Source organism: Eptatretus burgeri, chromosome 13 (genome assembly GCF_056783735.1).
Source record: "Eptatretus burgeri isolate ZD-2024b chromosome 13, Ebu_testis_v1, whole genome shotgun sequence".
NCBI classification, from domain to species: domain Eukaryota; kingdom Metazoa; phylum Chordata; class Myxini; order Myxiniformes; family Myxinidae; genus Eptatretus; species Eptatretus burgeri.
In genome coordinates this window covers 72,964,329-72,982,705 of record NC_140973.1, presented here as the reverse complement: position 1 = coordinate 72,982,705, position 18,377 = coordinate 72,964,329, and the positions used below count along the sequence as shown (strand labels likewise).

At 44.0% G+C, this 18,377-nt stretch overlaps 1 protein-coding gene across 1 annotated transcript in view; it reads left to right on the top strand.

The window, feature by feature from the left end:
• Window positions 1-18,377, top strand: part of LOC147014759 (uncharacterized) — a 45,685-nt gene that overhangs the window by 12,548 nt on the left and 14,760 nt on the right. The window contains exons 3-5 of the mRNA XM_085850613.1: window positions 533-661; window positions 1,609-2,651; window positions 11,720-11,891. Of these exons, the coding sequence (XP_085706739.1) occupies window positions 533-661; window positions 1,609-2,651; window positions 11,720-11,891 (1,344 nt within the window). The remainder of the gene's footprint in view (window positions 1-532; window positions 662-1,608; window positions 2,652-11,719; window positions 11,892-18,377) is intronic.

The following is an 18,377-nucleotide window of genomic DNA, read 5'->3' as shown; positions in this document are numbered from 1 at the left end:
TCGGAGTGGCGACTAGCCCGATAAGAACAGCCCTATAACTATATATATATATATATATATATATATATATATATATATATATATATATATATATATATATATATATATATATATATATATACACATATATATATATATACACATATATATATACACATATATATATATATATATATATATATATATATATATACATAAAATAGAACAGCCCTATAACTCCAGGATTGTACCCAATAGCCAAGGAGACTGCTTTGGTAGCACCAACGCTCTGCACAGAGTATGGTCCCAGCGGATGGATGGATTGATTCAGGAATACATAGAAGTCAAACAAGCACACAGACACTTATAAAATTATATATACTGTCGTATGATTCTCCTTCATGAATGTTTGATATTTTTTTTATTTTTAAATATTTTTTTTAAACAACAAACCTGTTATTTGTAATTCATGGATATTTTCCTTTGAGAATCCCCCCCCCCCCCACACCATTCCCTCATCTCCCCTGACCATTTGGAATGATTTATTCCCCAGGTGAGTTGAATTTTGATTCTAAGGAATTTTTCTACGTTGAAGAAGTGTCAAGCACCAATTACTGTGAGGTTGAGGCTCAACCTACCATCAAAGATGAAGCAGAAGACGCAGAGTCACCTTTCCAGACTGGTGAGAACACCTTTATAGTGTCTTGAGAGAACACCTCGCAATTAATGTACCCTGGAGGTCTTTGTCGTGATGTTAACATTAGAAAAGTCACTCGACATAGCTTTGACTTATTTTTATTAGCCATCTGTTTAGTATGTAGATATGAGGAGGTACCCAGAGAAATTTTGTGGAATGTAAAATGTAACTTCAACAATAGTTTGCAAAGAAGAGTTGATTAAATGACCCCCACCCCACGTCCTCAGCTCACCCCTCTCGCCCCCCAACCCCAAGTCCTCATGCCATCCCCCAATGCTTCAACCTCCCTCTCCCAACTCTCTGCCCACGAACCACCCCCCCCCAACTCTCTATCCTCCCCTCCCCCTGTCAACTCTCTCTCTCTCCCCTCCTCTATCCACCCTTTTATTATGTCATTACCAACTTCATGACATGAAATTTGAATTATTATCTACACATATTGCACATTTCTAACTTCTCACAGATGTTTAATGGGAAATTACAACACAAAAGTGAAAATAACCCAAACTTTTGCACATTGTTGTATATATGTAGGTATGTATGTCCAAACCTTATCGAACCAAAAATGGCTTTGTCACTTAAATTGTATATATGTGCTCGGGATACTTATGGTCAGGTCATGGGTGCAAAATATCCCTTCCCTTCCCCATGAGGATGGGGAGACTACTTGCAATTTTAGCTTGTGCATGTGGAATAATGTAAGTGATTTAACCACTGATCTCTGCCTGAAGAAGGGCGTATGAGCACCACATTTCACTCCCACAGGGAGTGGGTATTACTCGTTGTTTTTTTTTTTTTTAATTGCCTAAATATATAAGAAATTCATCATTCCTTTGTCGTGGCTCCATGTCTGAAACCTTGTGTTTAACTTTCCCAACACATAATGTATGGTATGACATTTAATGATCGTTTCATGCTGTGTTCACTTGCAGAGGTGAAGGTTCAGTTGGCATCTTCAGAAATGTCAAGCAGCACTTGTACAGAGGACTTGCAGCATACCGTCAATGAAGTACTCAGCCATCATCCCTACTCCAAGCCCCCAGAGATGCAGCCGAGGCAGACCATCTTAGTGCTGCTGAAGGGGAGAGCAGGTGAAAGTGATTTTGAGTGCAAGACGTGCGGTCAGGTTTGTAACAATAAACCAGGCTTGGTCTCGCACTGTAGGACGCACACAGACGCCACTTGTTCTCAAGAAAGGCCTTACGAATGCAAAATATGTGGTAAAACCTTCATGTTTAAATCTCACTTTTCAATCCATTTGAGATGTCACACGAATGAAAGACCTTATGATTGTACGGAATGTGAAAAGACTTTTAAGAGCAAATCTCATCTCGGCACTCATGCCCAGTGCCACTTGGAGAAACGCACAAGAAATCACGTGTGCACAATATGTGGCAAAGGTTATCTGCAAAGATCGGGCTTGGTGACCCACTTAAAGTTTCATACGGATGAGAGGCACTATCAATGTGAAAAATGCGGGAAGGCCTTTCATCAGAAATCTGGCTTGGTGGTTCATCAAAGATTTCATCTCGATGAACGTCCATTTCAGTGTGAGGAATGTGGGAAGGCCTTTCACCAGAAATCAGGCCTGGTGGTTCATCGTAGATTTCATTCTGGTGAACGGCCATTTAAATGTAAATACTGCAGCAAGGCCTTTCATCAGAAATCTGGCTTGGTAGTTCATGAACGATTTCATCTGGATGAGCGTCCATTTGAGTGCGAGGAATGTGGGAAGGCCTTTCACCAAAGGTCAGGCTTGGTGGCTCATGAGAGATTCCACTCTGGGGAACGTCCCTTTAAATGCGAGCAATGTGGGAAGGCCTTTCATCAGAAATCGGGCCTCGTGGCGCACCAGAAGTTTCATCTCGGCGAGCGCCCATTTGTGTGTGAGCTCTGTGGCAAAGCCTTTCACCAGAAATCAGGCCTAACAACGCACTTGCATTGTCACGCCAATAAACCGCCTCTTTTGAGCATTTAATGTGGTGAAATGTTGACAACACTTGTGCCCTATAACTCCGCAAATCGTCATTTTAAAAGTGTTCACGCCATGAAAGCAGCCCCTCACCATTCTACGAAAAAATACCAAAACCCCACCATCATGACCGTTTAGCTCACTCTTGACAAACAGGACACAACATCAAAGGTTAAAAACAAACAAACAGGATGAGACGAATGAGCAAATCAAGTAAAAAGATAGAATATAATTCTGCGGTTGAAACACGTTTATGATCCATTTCTTTGAAAGCAATATTATTTGCCGGGTTTCTTGCCAAATCAAAAGATTTAACTTAAAATGATTCGCACTCTTGTCAAAACTCTTCTGTGTTGATGAAGAAGCCGATCAGATTATTTTAGCAACACGGGCTCTGTGTCGTGAAGATCACGAAGACAGCTGATCTATCTCTCAGGAGCCACCCAGAGATCCCCCACATCCAGGTTGGTGAACCCACACTTTCACAAAGTCAGGACCATGACAGAGTTAGAGGGAGAGAGAAGAGACAAGAGTGAAGGGGCCTCAGGGACCGAACAGGATCCAAAGGTCCAAAAGTCCTCAGGGACCGATCGACACTCTGTGTCTGTGCTGCCCTGACGAATCTGAGCAGCAGGGAAAAATGAGGAAGATTTGGCCCCCGACTTGTGTTTGGGGGTACAACCAACATGAAGAGGTGTCCCCGATAGTTGCTGTCAGGAAGTTGTCATAAAAGATGAACAAACTATTCACAAAACACAGGTTCAAAATGGATTCACCTCGTTATTGTACATGTGAAATGGACTTCAGGGTGTAACTGGAAGAAGTCTGCAACCTCTGGATGTTGTAATTGAATTAAAAGCTTAAAATGACTTTCCTACATAATGTTAGTTTCAATGAGAAGCTTACTGCACACCTCTGCTCCTTTATTCTTCTCTACTCCCCCTCTGTGCAACCACCTTCCTGAGGCTATTTGATTTGGCTCTTCCCTTCAGGGCATCAAGTAAGCTCAGCACCATCATCTCATGTAATCCTTCATTCATATGCACGATCTTCTCTACACCTGTTAACCATTCCGAATACAACCCTCGGACTTGCTTACTGTGTTGTTTCCACACGCACACACACCGGCAAACTACTTTTTTTTTTTAATTCTCTGGATCATTTAAAGAACCAGATCCTCAGAGTACACGATTCATTGGACTGGACATTGAAGCTAGCTCGCTGTCCTATCAAGTTGCACTTGTTTATGTATGCTTCAATCAGAAATATATCAAGAAATGCAGACCTTATGTACCGATGTGGAAAAGTTACGACTTGCACAACTCTACACTCATTGATCCGGATTCACTTGTTCACTTCTTGTATCATTCGCTTATTGGTCTGAGCATGCAATCCCTCAATTCCAATGTGGTGGATACTTTCTCCCTCTTGCATTGAAATTTTTTTTTTTAATTTGATCATTCTCTTTGATGAAAGACTATTTAATCGTTTCCAGAGTTCCATCTCATTCCACCGAAATCCCTCGAATGAACTCGAGCAATAAGTACAAGGTAGGAATGCCCCGTGATCAGTAGGCATTTCATCATCCCAGCACTTACCCGTGCAACTTTGTCACGTAAATTCATCGTGGCAGCCATCATCAAATGATCGACTAATGGGCGGCAGTGACATGAGGACAGTTTCGATCGCGTGCTATTGGATCGCACATTATTTGTGTCGGTAGACGGTCTGTTTGTAGCTTCCACTTGATACTGTGTTTCATGTATCACAACCTTTGAGATTTTAAAAGGACTTGCTCTTTCCTCTTTATTTGTCTTATGTTTTTGAAAATGCTTTTGAGATTTAGTGCATGCACATCGATGATAGGAAAAGGGATTTTTTTATGCTTTAAAAATAAATATCTTCTGGCATCAAGTAGAAAATATTTACGTATATCTTTGGCTTTAGCCTTGCTTTAAGATGATTATAATATGCTTTAGTTCACATGACTTAAAATTTCCTCAAACCATCAAAAATGTAGAAATGCATTGAATGTAAAAGTATACCATTTCTTACACATTTGGTGTTTCCATTGCTGGATCTGCTCGTTATAGCTGAAGAGCATTCTATATAAACCACGCGCTTGTGCTCTGCTATTGTGAAACTTTTGTGATTGTAATTTTTTTTTTTAAATCCCCACTATGGAATGATTGGGCGTTTGACTGGCCCAGAATAATGCGAGCTTTTCCATAATGCCACAATGCCTAGCTGTGTCACTGCCAAGGTGGTATATAGCCAGCAGCATTGCTTCCTCTTGTAGGTGTCTGTTTGCAAGATGACATCCTCTGCTATCGAAGAGCAACGTCCTGTTTTATTATTACTAACTGGAATGCTATTATGAGATTTGCTCTCGTTTTGTGTCTAATTTGAATCGATGAACCACAATAAAGTCAAAACTAAGAAAAGTGTGATTTTTTTATTTTATTTTACCCTGTGGGGTCATCCGCCCCATGGGGTCAAAGCGCCGCTCCCGTTCTCTCTTTTCTTGTGCACAGTTCATTTGAACGTCGATGTCTCCATTATTCGTGAACAGAATTCGATGAAAATTGACGCATATACTGGACACATGCGCAGGCATTAACTGAGTCCAAAGTGCGATTCCGGCCCTTTGGGCCGAGAAACAGTCCTTTCGGCCAATTTTCTTAAAATGTTATTTATTTATTTATTTAAATTAAATGCGCTGGGCGATGCCCAAAGCAAAATTAAGTCGCAAATGATGATATGAAACTAGCCTCACTCTTGTGAGGTGCTCTGGTTTCTTTTTCTGATGCGATGAAAATCTTACCAAATTTCCAAACGATCTGTCATCCATGCTATCACTCACCTGAGAGTTGTACGAATGAACTCCCACGGGGTATGTTCACAATTCGAACTTGTTTTTTTCTTTTTCTTTTTGTAACTGAATTAATACGTGCAGTGTGGTATCATTGGACATGACAAGGAAATTTGCCTGAAGATAAGGCTATTTGGCCCATCAGTCTTGTACCTTATCAACACAACATCTAAATATAGCTATACTATAGGAGAGAAGTTTGTTTGTGTGTCTGCCTGTCTTTGTGTTGCCATTCATCTCAGATGACGAAATTGATCTTTGTCAAACTTTCAGCGGTTCATCAGTGAGTTCGGTGGGGGGGGGGGTTACCTAAAAAAAAAGGAATATTTTTTTTTTTCAGATTTCAGATTTCAGAAAAAAGTCGGATTTTTCAATTATTTTAATTCCTCAATAGTTCCTATACAGTGTATAGGGTAACAGGCCGGTGTGCCGCAATTCTGGTCTGCTGTCTCGATCGTTCCAGAAAATAATTTTTTTCTTTGCTGGTTAAGAAATAAGATTTTTGGAATTTGACATTTCTTTATACAATGTAAATAATAGGCTAATGCTGCTTGTCTACCCCACCTTCCCCTGGAAGCACGGACATGCTCCTCAGAGAGAAAACATAATTGTGGAAAAGTTGCTTCATATAAATCCAAACCTATGAGAAAATTGTAATATAAAAAGCAAAGTTGTACATCTTCGTGCAGATAGTGCAACCTTTAGAACCGAAAACGTCTGCAGTAGGTGTATTGGACATGGTGGGGCAGTTCCCTGGCATCCACAGTCTCCCAATGTAATGCCCTTCGACTTATTCTTGTGGGGAAAAGTCAAGGATTGTTTTCCAAACCTCTGTTGCTGACGTTGAAACACTTCTTACGAGGATAATCAATAGCGCCAGTAGTGTGACGAGGGATATGGTGGCCAACACATGGATTATTGCTTGGATGTGCCACGTGTCACTAAGGGTGCACACATTGAGGTGAACTGAAGAACACAAGGGATTTTATTAATTATGTGACAATGTAAAACAATGCATCACTATCTCTTTTGGTTTGTTTGTAATATAATTTTTAAACTGGAACAACACTTTGTGGACAATCTGTACTTCATGCCGAAGCTGAAAATTATCTTCATATTAATTCATGGTGAGTTTACCCAATCGGATTTTTTGAATAAATCAATAAGTTGTAAAACTAATTTTCCTCTCTTCTTTTCTTTAAGCACCAAGTGCATAAAATCACAACTCAAGACACTCCTTATTGAACCTCCCATTTTTGAACTAATTTCAAGCAACGCAACAACAAAAGGATTCCTCTTCTTTCTTTTTTTCTTTTCTTTCTATCATGGTATTTTTTTACCATGGGATTCTGCTCGTTCATTTTAAAATCCGTCAGTTAATCGACTTGATTTCATTGAGGGGTGAGGGTGGAACGGTGGGGGCAGGCACAGTGATCAGACATTGATTTGTGAGGGTTGGTGTTGAGTCGACAATTGTTCAATCACCAATTGAGTGTATCACACCTTTCAAAGGTGAAGGAAGACCAGAAAGTAATCTTTTGCCTCCTGGACACAAGGTGATGAATAACTTAACCGGCAGACAAGGGCACGGCTGTTGTGATGGATAAAACCTATCACCAAGAGGGCAAGCATTGTTGAATGATGGTAATAGATAGCAGAAACTGGTTGGTGATCTCGTGGGGAAACTTAGCATAACAATTGTGCATTTTGTGAGGAAAGCACCAAATTTGGCACACTAGTAGCCTATCATATTATGAACAGATTTGGATTTTGGGCCATCTCAAAATTTTTGATGGCAGTGGAAAATGGCTGCCACAGCCATCAGCAGCTGAATTTGAGATGGCCCAATATCCAAATCCGTTCATAATATGATAGGCTACCAGTGTGCCAAATTTGGTGCCTTCCTCACAAAATGCACAATTGTTATGCTATATTTCGCTAAGTTGCCCCACTAATCCCACATCCAAACGACGATGAGCAGTTCATAGCAAATTGGCTGAATTAAAAAGAGCAGGATGCACTCGGAGGGCAGGACTATTGCTGGTTATTTTGCAACAAGGCGAGGTGTTATGGAATACTAACAACAAACAGTATGTATCATGTATTTAATTATTATTTCATACTGGCAAATACAACCCGTCGCTTCGCTGACTGTGGTGGGGAGTGGAGAAAGGGAGAGAGGGAAGGGGAGAAGAGTGAGGGAGGGGAGAAAGGGAGAGAGGGAAGGGGAGAAGAGTGAGGGAGGGGAGAAAGGGAGAGAGGGAGGAGGAAAGGGGAGAAGAGTGAGGGAGGAGGAAAGGGGAGAAGAGTGAGGGAGGGAGGTGGAGAGAGGGAAGGGGAGAAGAGTGAGGGAGGGAGGTGGAGAGAGGGAAGGGGAGAAGAGAGAGTGAGGGAGGGAGGTGGAGAGAGGGAAGGGGAGAAGAGTGAGTGAGGGAGGGAGGTGGAGAGAGGGAAGGGGAGAAGAGTGAGTGAGGGAGGGAGGTGGAGAGAGGGAAGGGGAGAAGAGTGAGGGAGGGAGGTGGAGAGAGGGAAGGGGAGAAGAGTGAGGGAGGGAGGGAGGTGGAGAGAGGGAAGGGGAGAAGAGTGAGTGAGGGAGGTGGAGAGAGGGAAGGGAGAGAAGAGTGAGGGAGGGAGGTGGAGAGAGGGAAGGGGAGAAGAGTGAGTGAGGGAGGGAGGTGGAGAGAGGGAAGGGGAGAAGAGTGAGTGAGGGAGGCTGGTGGAGAGAGGGAAGGGGAGAAGAGTGAGGGACGGAGCTGGAGAGAGGGAAGGGGAGAAGAGTGAGGGAGGGAGGTGTAGAGAGGGAAGGGGAGAAGAGTGAGGGAGGGAGGTGTAGAGAGGGAAGGGGAGAAGAGTGAGGGAGGGAGGTGGAGAGAGGGAAGGGGAGAAGAGTGAGGGAGGGAGGGAGGTGGAGAGAGGGAAGGGGGGAGGAGGGAGGGAGGGAGGGGGGGAGAGGGAAGGGGAAAAGCGGGAGGGAGGGAGGGAGGTGGAGAGAGGGAAGGGGAGAAGAGTGAGGGAGGGAGGTGGAGAGAGGGAAGGGGAGAAGAGTGAGGGAGGGGAGTTGGAGAGCAACGCCTCGTGAAACGTTGCTATACACTGCCGAGGGGTGTGTGTGTGTGTGTGTGTGTGTGTGTGTGTGTGTGTGTGTGTGTGTGTGTGTGTGTGTGTGTGTGTGTGTGTGTGTGTGTACACATGATATATGTTTGTGAAGTACAACATACTGTCTTTTGATTAAACCAATCAGCAAAGCGATGGAGAGATCCACCTCGAAATACAAAATACGTCAATCGCATACCGGAAGTGATTCGACCAATCCCCGGAAGGTTTCGTCATTTCCGTTTTCATTGTTTCTCGGGTTTGTTTTTCCTTGGGGGGGGGACGGGTTTTCCCCTTTAAAAGTAAAGTGAAAGTTTTGTTTTTACAGTTCGTATTGCTCCAGCTGTTTGTTATTATAGTTGTTATAAATTAAGATCGTGGTGGGGTACGTTTCCTGGTCGGGCCTGTTCGTAACTCGCCGCTCGGTTTTGAAAACTTCCTTGAAAAACGTCCAATGTGCGTCATTTTAAATGAAATTTCATGATAAGCACCAAATCTCCAAGCGATTCATCCCAAGGTATGTGTAGAGTTTGGTCCCGATGGATGGGTTCGGGATGTGAAAACGATGGGATTTGAAAGCAATTCATGAAACGAATGACTTCTCTTCTTCACGTTTTGAGATGAGCGAATCTTTCACAAAATGATTTCACTTATTTATGTCTTTCCATTTTATTATTTTATCCGTTGCTTCCCATGTACTTTTCTTTCACTTTCTGGTTTAATGGGACATGAACATTTGATTAATTAATGTCCTTTTATGGTGTGAAATCGTCTTGGAAAATAATGTTAATTATTCCGCCTCTTATTATTCTTCCTCCTCTTCTTCCTCCCCTCGTTCTCTTCTTCCTCCCCTCCCCCTCCTCTTCTTCTTCCTCCCTCCTCCTCCTCTTCCTCCCTCCTCCTCCTCTTCTTCCTCCCTCCTCCTCCTCTTCTTCCTCCCTCTTCCTCCTCTTCTTCCTCCCTCCTCCTCCTCTTCTTCCTCCCTCCTCCTCCTCTTCTTCCTCCCTCCTCCTCCTCTTCTTCCTCCCTCCTCCTCCTCTTCTTCCTCCCTCCTCCTCCTCTTCCTCCCTCCTCCTCCTCTTCTTCCTCCCTCCTCCTCCTCTTCCTCCCTCCTCCTCCTCTTCTTCCTCCCTCCTCCTCCTCTTCTTCCTCCCTCCTCCTCCTCTTCTTCTTCCTCCCCTCCTCCTCCTCCTCTTCTTCCTCCCCTCCCCTCCTCCTCCTCTTCTTCCTCCCCTCCCCCTCCTCCTCCTCTTCTTCCTCCCCTCCCTCCTCCTCCTCTTCTTCCTCCCCTCCCTCCTCCTCCTCTTCTTCCTCCCCTCCCTCCTCCTCCTCTTCTTCCTCCCTCCCTCCTCCTCCTCTTCTTCCTCCCCTCCCTCCACCTCCTCTTCTTCCTCCCTCCCTCCTCCTCCTCCTCTTCTTCCTCCCCTCCCTCCTCCTCCTCTTCTTCCTCCCCTCCCTCCTCCTCCTCTTCTTCCTCCCCTCCCTCCTCCTCTTCTTCCTCCCCTCCCTCCTCCTCCTCTTCCTCCCTCCCTCCTCCTCCTCTTCTTCCTCCCCTCCCTCCTCCTCCTCTTCTTCCTCCCTCCCTCCTCCTCCTCCTCCCCTCCCTCCTCCTCCTCTTCTTCCTCCCCTCCCTCCTCCTCCTCTTCTTCCTCCCCTCCCTCCTCCTCCTCTTCTTCCTCCCTCCCTCCTCCTCCCCTTCTTCCTCCCCTCCCTCCACCTCCTCTTCTTCCTCCCCTCCATCCTCCTCCTCTTCTTCCTCCCCTCCCTCCTCCTCCTCTTCTTCCTCCTCCTCCTCCTCCTCCTCTTCTTCCTCCTCCTCCCTCCTCCTCCTCTTCTTCCTCCTCCTCCTCCTCCTCCTCTTCTTCCTCCCCTCCCTCCTCCTCCTCTTCTTCCTCCCTCCCCCTCCTCCTCTTCTTCCTCCCCTCCCCCTCCTCCTCTTCTTCCTCCTCCCCCTCCTCCTCTTCTTCCTCCCTCCCCCTCCTCCTCTTCTTCCTCCCCTCCCCCTCCTCCTCCTCTTCTGCCTCCCTCCCCCTCCTCCTCCTCTTCTTCCTCCCCTCCCCCTCCCCCTCCTCCTCCTCTTCTTCCTCCCTCCTCGTACTAAAAATGATTTATTAGCTTCGAGTCGCACCTCCCCAAACACCACCACCAGCAGCTTGTCCGAATGAAAGATAATTCGCTTGTTTCCATGGAGACCGTCACGTTAAGTGCTTCCGAGCGCTCCGTTCCGTTTGAGTGCTTGCTTAAGCCTTTTGAATTAAGCCGCTTGGTAAGTGAACACACTCCTGGAAGCCTCCCCTCACCCCCATACCAAATTGTAGGATATCCAATTGAGTAAATCAAATGTTGGAATTTTTGCAACTTCAGTCTCGCTCTCAGAATCTGGAATCTAAAGGTCTCGGCATTATCGGTATCTCTCGTAAGGCTGAAGAACAATGTCTTCGCACTCGCCCTGCACACAGGTTGGTGGTTTTATTTGTTCATTTTAACTGCCTGTGGTGTATCTCCTCCTGCACAATCTAATCCTCCCCAGTTCCTTCAGGAATCGTGTTCTTCCAGGAACCCCTCTTGGTTTACCTCCTACAATCCAAGCTCACTGCACACCTTGATTCGTGAGCCTGGTGTTTGCTCAGTAGTTAGGGTGGTGGATTGAGATCCTGGGGTCCTGAGTTCAAGCCCCGTCTGCGCTGAATTAATACACCAGGAGGTTGACTCAGCCTGTCATCCTTCCGACGTCGGCGAAATCAGTACCGGTTCCAGTGTGTGTACTGGTAAAAGGGCACTGCATCAGTGACACAGTCGCGATTCAAGAAATGATAGCTACCCCAGCAGCTAAGCTGCCAAACGATCACCACCACCACCACCACCACCACCTTGATTCGTTCGTCCGTCTAATTATTTTTCCCCATTATGTGCAACTTCAAGCAGGTGCACCCCTCTCACGATGATATCTGGCCCCCTCCCTCCCCACCAACTTTATCTGATACAACTTTATTTTTTTGCATGTCACTGTGCTTTCTTCCCTCCTTTGCCTGTTACCCTCGCCAGAGCTGAGGTTATTGTATTTCGATCCGTTTGTCTGTCTTTGTTTGTTTGTCCACACAGAGCTTTCGTGGTTTTCTCTGCAACCTCTTGTCAGATTGAGACGATATTTTCACCATTGGTGCGACTACTCGTGCGGAATGTTTTGATGAAAATTATGATGTCACCTGACGTGGTGTGGCAGCTATATTGGATTTACCCTAAAACCTATAAAAATACACCACTCAAAAGAAGTCCTGGTGAGGGTCTGCAATCTCCAATTGCTCTTTTTCTTGTTTTGCTCAACTGCCAATACTTTGCCTTTTTAATCTGTCACCTTGCTCTTTAATGAGCTGAGATCTTGTTTAGAAATAATTAGCACGATGTCCTTGGTGACAGAATTGTTTCCTTTAACGAACACCTCTCGGTGATGGTCCAAAATGATATTTAGAACTTCTTGCATGATCGTTTTCCCTTGGCTTAATTATATGTACGAGCAGATACCCATCTACGACGGGTATGGGGGACAGGACGGATCACAATACTCGGTTACGGAAGTTTCTTCGGATGTTTTGCGCCGCATTCAACAGCTCAGCTCATATTGGTGGCGTGTCTGGGTGCCCATGGTAGCGTTTGAGACCGGTCGCTTTAGATTGTTGGCCTTGACACATCATGCCGGATGAGTAACACTAACGATTTGACATATTCATCGTTTCTATATTGCCTCCATCAACAGATTAACAACATGGCAGGATAAAAGTTGTAAAAGCTGAGTTGAACAAACGTCCTGAACTCATAAACTTTGTTTCAAAGTAAAGCACGTCGTCTGGGACCCGGCCGTCGGTTTGCCGCCGAACGCTGCTGATTGTGACATCATCGATTCCCTCTTTGAAAATTCTATCTTGTTTCGATTTTTGGAATCCGCTATCACCTGCATAAATACATGGAACACAATGTGAATATTTCGGAAGTATGAACAGAATATGTTCGGAGAAAAGTGTGTTGGAAGTCCCATGGCTTACGCCCGTTACATTATGATTGACAGCATTTTGAAAGAGAGCTTGTATATCCCAAATATCATGATGGGAATTGCAGTTTGTGAGTTTGAATGACCATGGTGAAATGACTGCACATCTACAGTAATCAAGAAAGCAAATATTGAAGGATCATAATTGTCTTTCACAGTGAGGAATTCGTTTCTTGTACCTATCTTGGTGCAGTTTTACATTAAATAATGTATAACTGTATTTGCAGCCTCAAAGGTTTTATTACTTGCAAAATTGAAGATTTCTCAAGTATATTGGTCAGTCTATTTTGTTATTTAGAGCAGTCAGGCTTTACACCAAAGAGGTCAACGATTGACCATATCCTTGATCTTCGGGTCCTCACCAAACGCAGACGAGAGTTTCAGCAGAGGCTGCTTGCAGCATATGTTGATCTCTGTAAAGCGTTTGATTCAGTGAATTGGGATGTCCTCATGGAGGATTCTTGGTCTTCGTAGAGTGCCACCTAAACTGATCGATCTGATGTCTCTGAACTCTACTCTGGTACTGAGAGTGCTGTGAGATGTGGTGGTACCATCTCTGACTTATTTCCAATTGTTACTGAAGTTCGTTAGGGGGTGTGCACTGGCACCCACACGTCTCAGTACTTGTATGGGGAGGATGTCGGAGAGATCAAGCTGCGGTGCATTGTTTGGGAATGTCACGATATCTGACCTTTATTTCGCAGATGATGCAGTCATCTTTGTGGAGACTCTGGATATCCTTTTGGGGGTCCTCAAGGTGCTGAATGAGGTGTCCGAGCCGCTGGGATTACATGTTTCCTGGGTCAAAACCAAGATCCAGGCTTTCAATGACATCTTGTCTGTACCTGTTTGTGGTGAGGATGTTGAGGTCACAAAGAGATTCACTTACCTTGGCAGTGATATTCATGTCTCTGCTGGTTGAAAGCCAGAGGTCAATAAACGTCTGGGTCAGGCCTGGAGAGTCATGGATTCACTGGATCATGAGGTGTGGCACTGTCGGTACCTGTGCAGGAGGATGAAAGTCTGAGTCTTTAAGTCCTTGGTCCTTCCAGTCTTGCTCTATGGATGTGAGACTTGAACTCTGACCAAGGATCTGAGACTGATCCGTTGTCATCACTTAGGATACTCTGAGTCATATGCTGAGCTCCATCGCTCCAAGTATTGTTACTTGAATGTGAAAAACTTGAACTTGAACGTGTTACTTGAACGTTAGACATCCCACAAGTCAATATTGGCAAAAGTTAATGTTCCGATTTTTTTTTTTTTTTTTTTTTTTTTTTCGCGCAGGCCCTCTGAGCACCCGAACTTTGATTGCCTCCCCAGAATTTTCCACAAGGATTTGGGTTTGCACTAATTGATAGATGTTCGTAGACACTTAGATGAATACGTTGGTGAAGAAATTTTTTGGTAAGCAATTTTTTCACAGATGGTCAATACAATTTGCTAAAATTCCCTAACTAATATTCCTTTATGTGCAACACATAGTGCAGTCTTCTTTCAGCAATTTTGCGATCTCCCGATTTGGTATTTTAGCGATGCATTCTGGGGTCTTTGTAAGGTCTGGAAACTATCGAGAATAAAGGGTATGGCTTTTAAACAGATGTAAGTGTGAGTTGAGGCAACGCAAATCGGGCAGTGGTATTAATAACGTGGCGATGTAAATCAGGGTATGACTGTACAATGATGTGGTTTTCTGCATGTGAAAGAACATCTCGGTTCCTTGATGTTTGGTTCTTCCTTACATCTTTGATGTTTGTTCTTTTTCTTTCAGACCTCTTTTTAGTCTTTCACAGTTCCTTTAATGTTTCATACTTCTCTGTATTGCGTAATGGCTGTCATGCCCTGATCACTCGGCATTGTCAGTGTAGGTGGGAGAACTTTCATTTCTGTACCAGGTAATGCCCGCCTCAAGTGAGGCAGCCCCTCACTAATAGGTATCCTGGTCAGCCTGTCTCTTCTGTTTGGTCTGAGTCAACCAGATTAGGTCAAAAACCGAAGTGACAATGTCAGGCTGAGGAAAAACGAAAAAGCATTCAATGTCAGAATGAGTCGGAATGTTTTGTCAAGTACTTGTAAAGCTGTTTGTTTTTAGAAAGTGCAATTCCTCTAGATGTTTGTGTTGTAAAGTTTATTTTTTTTTTAAGACCTTGTGAAACTTTTGTTTGTCATGTGACAGGGAAGACTTTTGTTGGGATGTAAATCATGGTACAATATTTATATTCTCACTTGTGGAGGTTGTGGATTGCAATATGTTGGTAAAACTTCTCAATGTTTACATCAGTGTTAGAATGGACATACTGTCATGGCTAAAAATATTGGCACCCTTGCACTTTTTCAAATAACTCACAATTTTCTCTAAAAATAAGTTGAAAATGACAAGTATTTTGTCTCCACTATTCTTTATTTATTGACACCCTCGACATAATATTTGGTAGCACAACGTTTGGACAAAATAACTGCAGTCATGCGCTTCCTTTAGCCATGAATGAGCTTCCTACTCCTCTCGACTGGCAGTTTGAACCACTCTTCTTGTTCAAACTGCTCCTTTTCTCCCAGATTTGAAGGGTGCCTTCTCCCAACTGCTGTTTTCAGATCTCCCCACAGGTGTTCAATGGGATTTAGATCTGGACTCATTGCTGCCCACTTCAGAACAGTCCAGTGTTTTGTCTTGAACCATTCTTGTGTGTTTGGGGTCATTGTCCTGCTGTGAGACCCATGACCTTTGGCGGAGACCCAGATTTCTGACACTGGGTTGAACATTGCGCTCAGAAATGCCTTGGTAATCTCATGATGCCATGCACACAAGCAAAGCATCCAGTGCCAGAGGCAGCACAACAACGCCAACACATCACTGAACCTCCTCCATGTTTACTCTACCGGTCAAAAGTTTTAGAACACCCCCATTTTTCCAGTTTTTACTGAAATTTAGGCAGTTTAATGTTTCAATGCACTCTGAAATTAAAGCATAGAACAAATTAACAATTGCAGATATAAAATAAATCATGGAATCATTTTGTTGAACAAAATTTAATCCAAATTTTTGACTCGTCAAAGAAGCCACCTTTTGCAGAGATAACAGCCGAACATACACGTGGCATTCTTTCTACAATGGAAATCACATATTGTTCGGAAAGTTCTTACCAACACTGTTGCAGAAGTTCCCACAAATGTGTTGCACTTTAAGGTTGCTTTGCTTTCACCCTTCTGTCCAGTTCATCCCAAACCAGCTCGATAGGGTTTAAGTCTGGAGACTGTGCTGGCCATTCCATGATTTGAAGCCTACCGTCTTGTTCTTTTCTTCTAAGGTTGTTCTAACATAGCCTGGAGGTATGTTTTGGGTCGTTATCTTGCTGTAGGATGAATCCCTGACCAACTAGGCAGAGATCAGAGGGTATTGCATGGCGCTGCAAAATGCTGTGGTTGCCCTTTTGGTTCAGGGTGCCAGTCACTCTGTGCAAGTCGCTGACTCTGGATCCAGCAAAAGAGCCCCAGATCATCACGCTTCCTCCTGCATATTTGACAGTTGGTGTCACACACTGAGGAACCATCCATTCGCTTACTCGGTGGCGAACAAAAACCCTGCGTGATGAACCGAAGATTTCAAATTTTGATTCATCGGTCCATAAGACCTTCCAGTTTTCAGTAGTCCACTGGTGGTGCTTCATGGCCCAGGCAAGCCTCTTTTTCTTATTTTGCCATCTTTGGCAATGGCTTTCTTACTGCCACTCGACCTGTCAAACCTGCAGCTTGAAGTCTTCTCTTCACAGTTGAAACTGGGACTTCCTTACTTCAACCAGTGTGAAGCTGTGCTTGAAGCTGCTGTCCTGTGAGCTACTTATCACACAAGCTGTTGACTCTCAGAAACTTGTCTTCTGATTGTGTTGTGGCTTTGGGTCTGCCAGACCTCTTCCTGTCAGTTTCCTCCAGTTTCCAAGTGCCTTTTGATGGTGTAGGAAACTGTACTCACTGACACCTTGGCTTCTTTGCAATTTCTCTAAAGGAAAGACCTACACTTTTAAGGGTTATAATGGTCTGTCTATCTTCCTTTGTTCATTGTCTTTTTCTCGCCATTATGAGAGCAATATACTACTTCCTGCAGTGCAATATTGTCCAAATAATGCTTCAGAGGGTGTGGCACACAGTCTGTTCCAACACTGCTTTTATCCAGACAGAGGGTTTGTAACTAATCAACAAAAGTTGGGACACCTGTAGGAATTGTTTGCAACAACTTTCAAGGCTTGATTTACTTCCATTTCTGCAGAACAGCTGCAGTTGCTAACCCATTACTTGTTCCCTGAAAAGGGCCTTTTTTCACAACTCTGAAATTTACATTATTTTTCAGTTTTTGGAAACCTAACCTTTTTTTTTTAACCTCTGGCAGTTTACTGCTTAGCTTTGTACCATTTCAGGTTATTCATTAAACTTGAACTGCTTACATTTCAGTAAAAACTGAAAAATGGGGGTGTTCTAAAACTTTTGACCAGTAGTGTATATGCACTATTATCGATTTAATGAATGGAACGATCATTAGGCAGTTTGTCAAGGATTAGCAAAGGCCTGTATTTACAAGGCAAACAGTTCACACAAGAGAACAATCTTACTCTGAAGCACATAAGCCCTCTTCGTCAATCAACTTGTGACAATTTCTACACACACAGGCGCCTCTATTCCGGGGAAAACGAGGTAATTAAGAGTGATAGACGAAGTAATTAGGTTGAGGTGTGGGGTCGGCCTGCAAGGACTCGTTGGTCCCACTGTAAGAAAGCGGAGGAAAGGAGAAAAGAGGATGTGTGCAGTGTCGGGAGAGATGCAAGTGATTGCCTGTAGTGCTTTTAGTAAGTGTGAGATGCGAGTCAGTAAGCCAGTCCTAAAAAGGGATGAGGGCTTATTGTTGAATACTCTGTGCTTAAAGTGAAGGAATTGGAAGTGGGGATAGCCAGAGATGGATTGTGTAAGTCAGTGGGTTTTATCCAGCACGTTCAGGAAAACTCTGCGGCTTGTCAGCTCTCCGCTTAGCTGTACCGCCTCAACAGCCCATTTGTCCTTGCAGGTTCAGCCTCGACTCTTCATTCTCCCCAGATGCACACAAGCTCTGAGCCCTTGAATTCTTAGGCTTGTAAGGTCCCTGGAAGAGTCATGGTTTTTTTGGCCCAAGCAGACTCGAGCGCAGCTTGAGCTTCATGGGTGCTGCCTCCTTACTGCTCCATTCTTGTTACACTGCGACGCCCATTGTGGAGCCGACGAGCAGGCTTGCCCCTCTGCCATGTTGCTTGCTTGCATTGCTCTATTATTTTCTTGATTGGATTTGTAATTGCAGTCTGTGCCGCTTTATGCTGATGTTGGTTGATTGTTTTTGTCGTGATGAGTGTAATGTTGTGCTGCAAAGCATGTATGGGAGAGAGAGATAGTGAGATGATTTATGTGGGGAAGAATCACAAGAGGGTTCAAATCATCCACACAAACACCACGCATTTCCCTTTCCACTGATGTGAAGGGAGAGGTAATTTAGCTAAACAAAATTACTACATATATAATAACTATGTTAGGGATACCTTGTGTGTTGGCATGTCTCCCCGGGGTCTCCAAAAACGGTAACGTCATGAATCGAAAGCGTTATATAATTTGTGTGGGGTTCATATTGAAATCTCTCTTTAAAATGGGTGATACATTTCTATCTTTCCAATTTTGAGGTAATAAGCTTGTTTTATAAATACTCCCG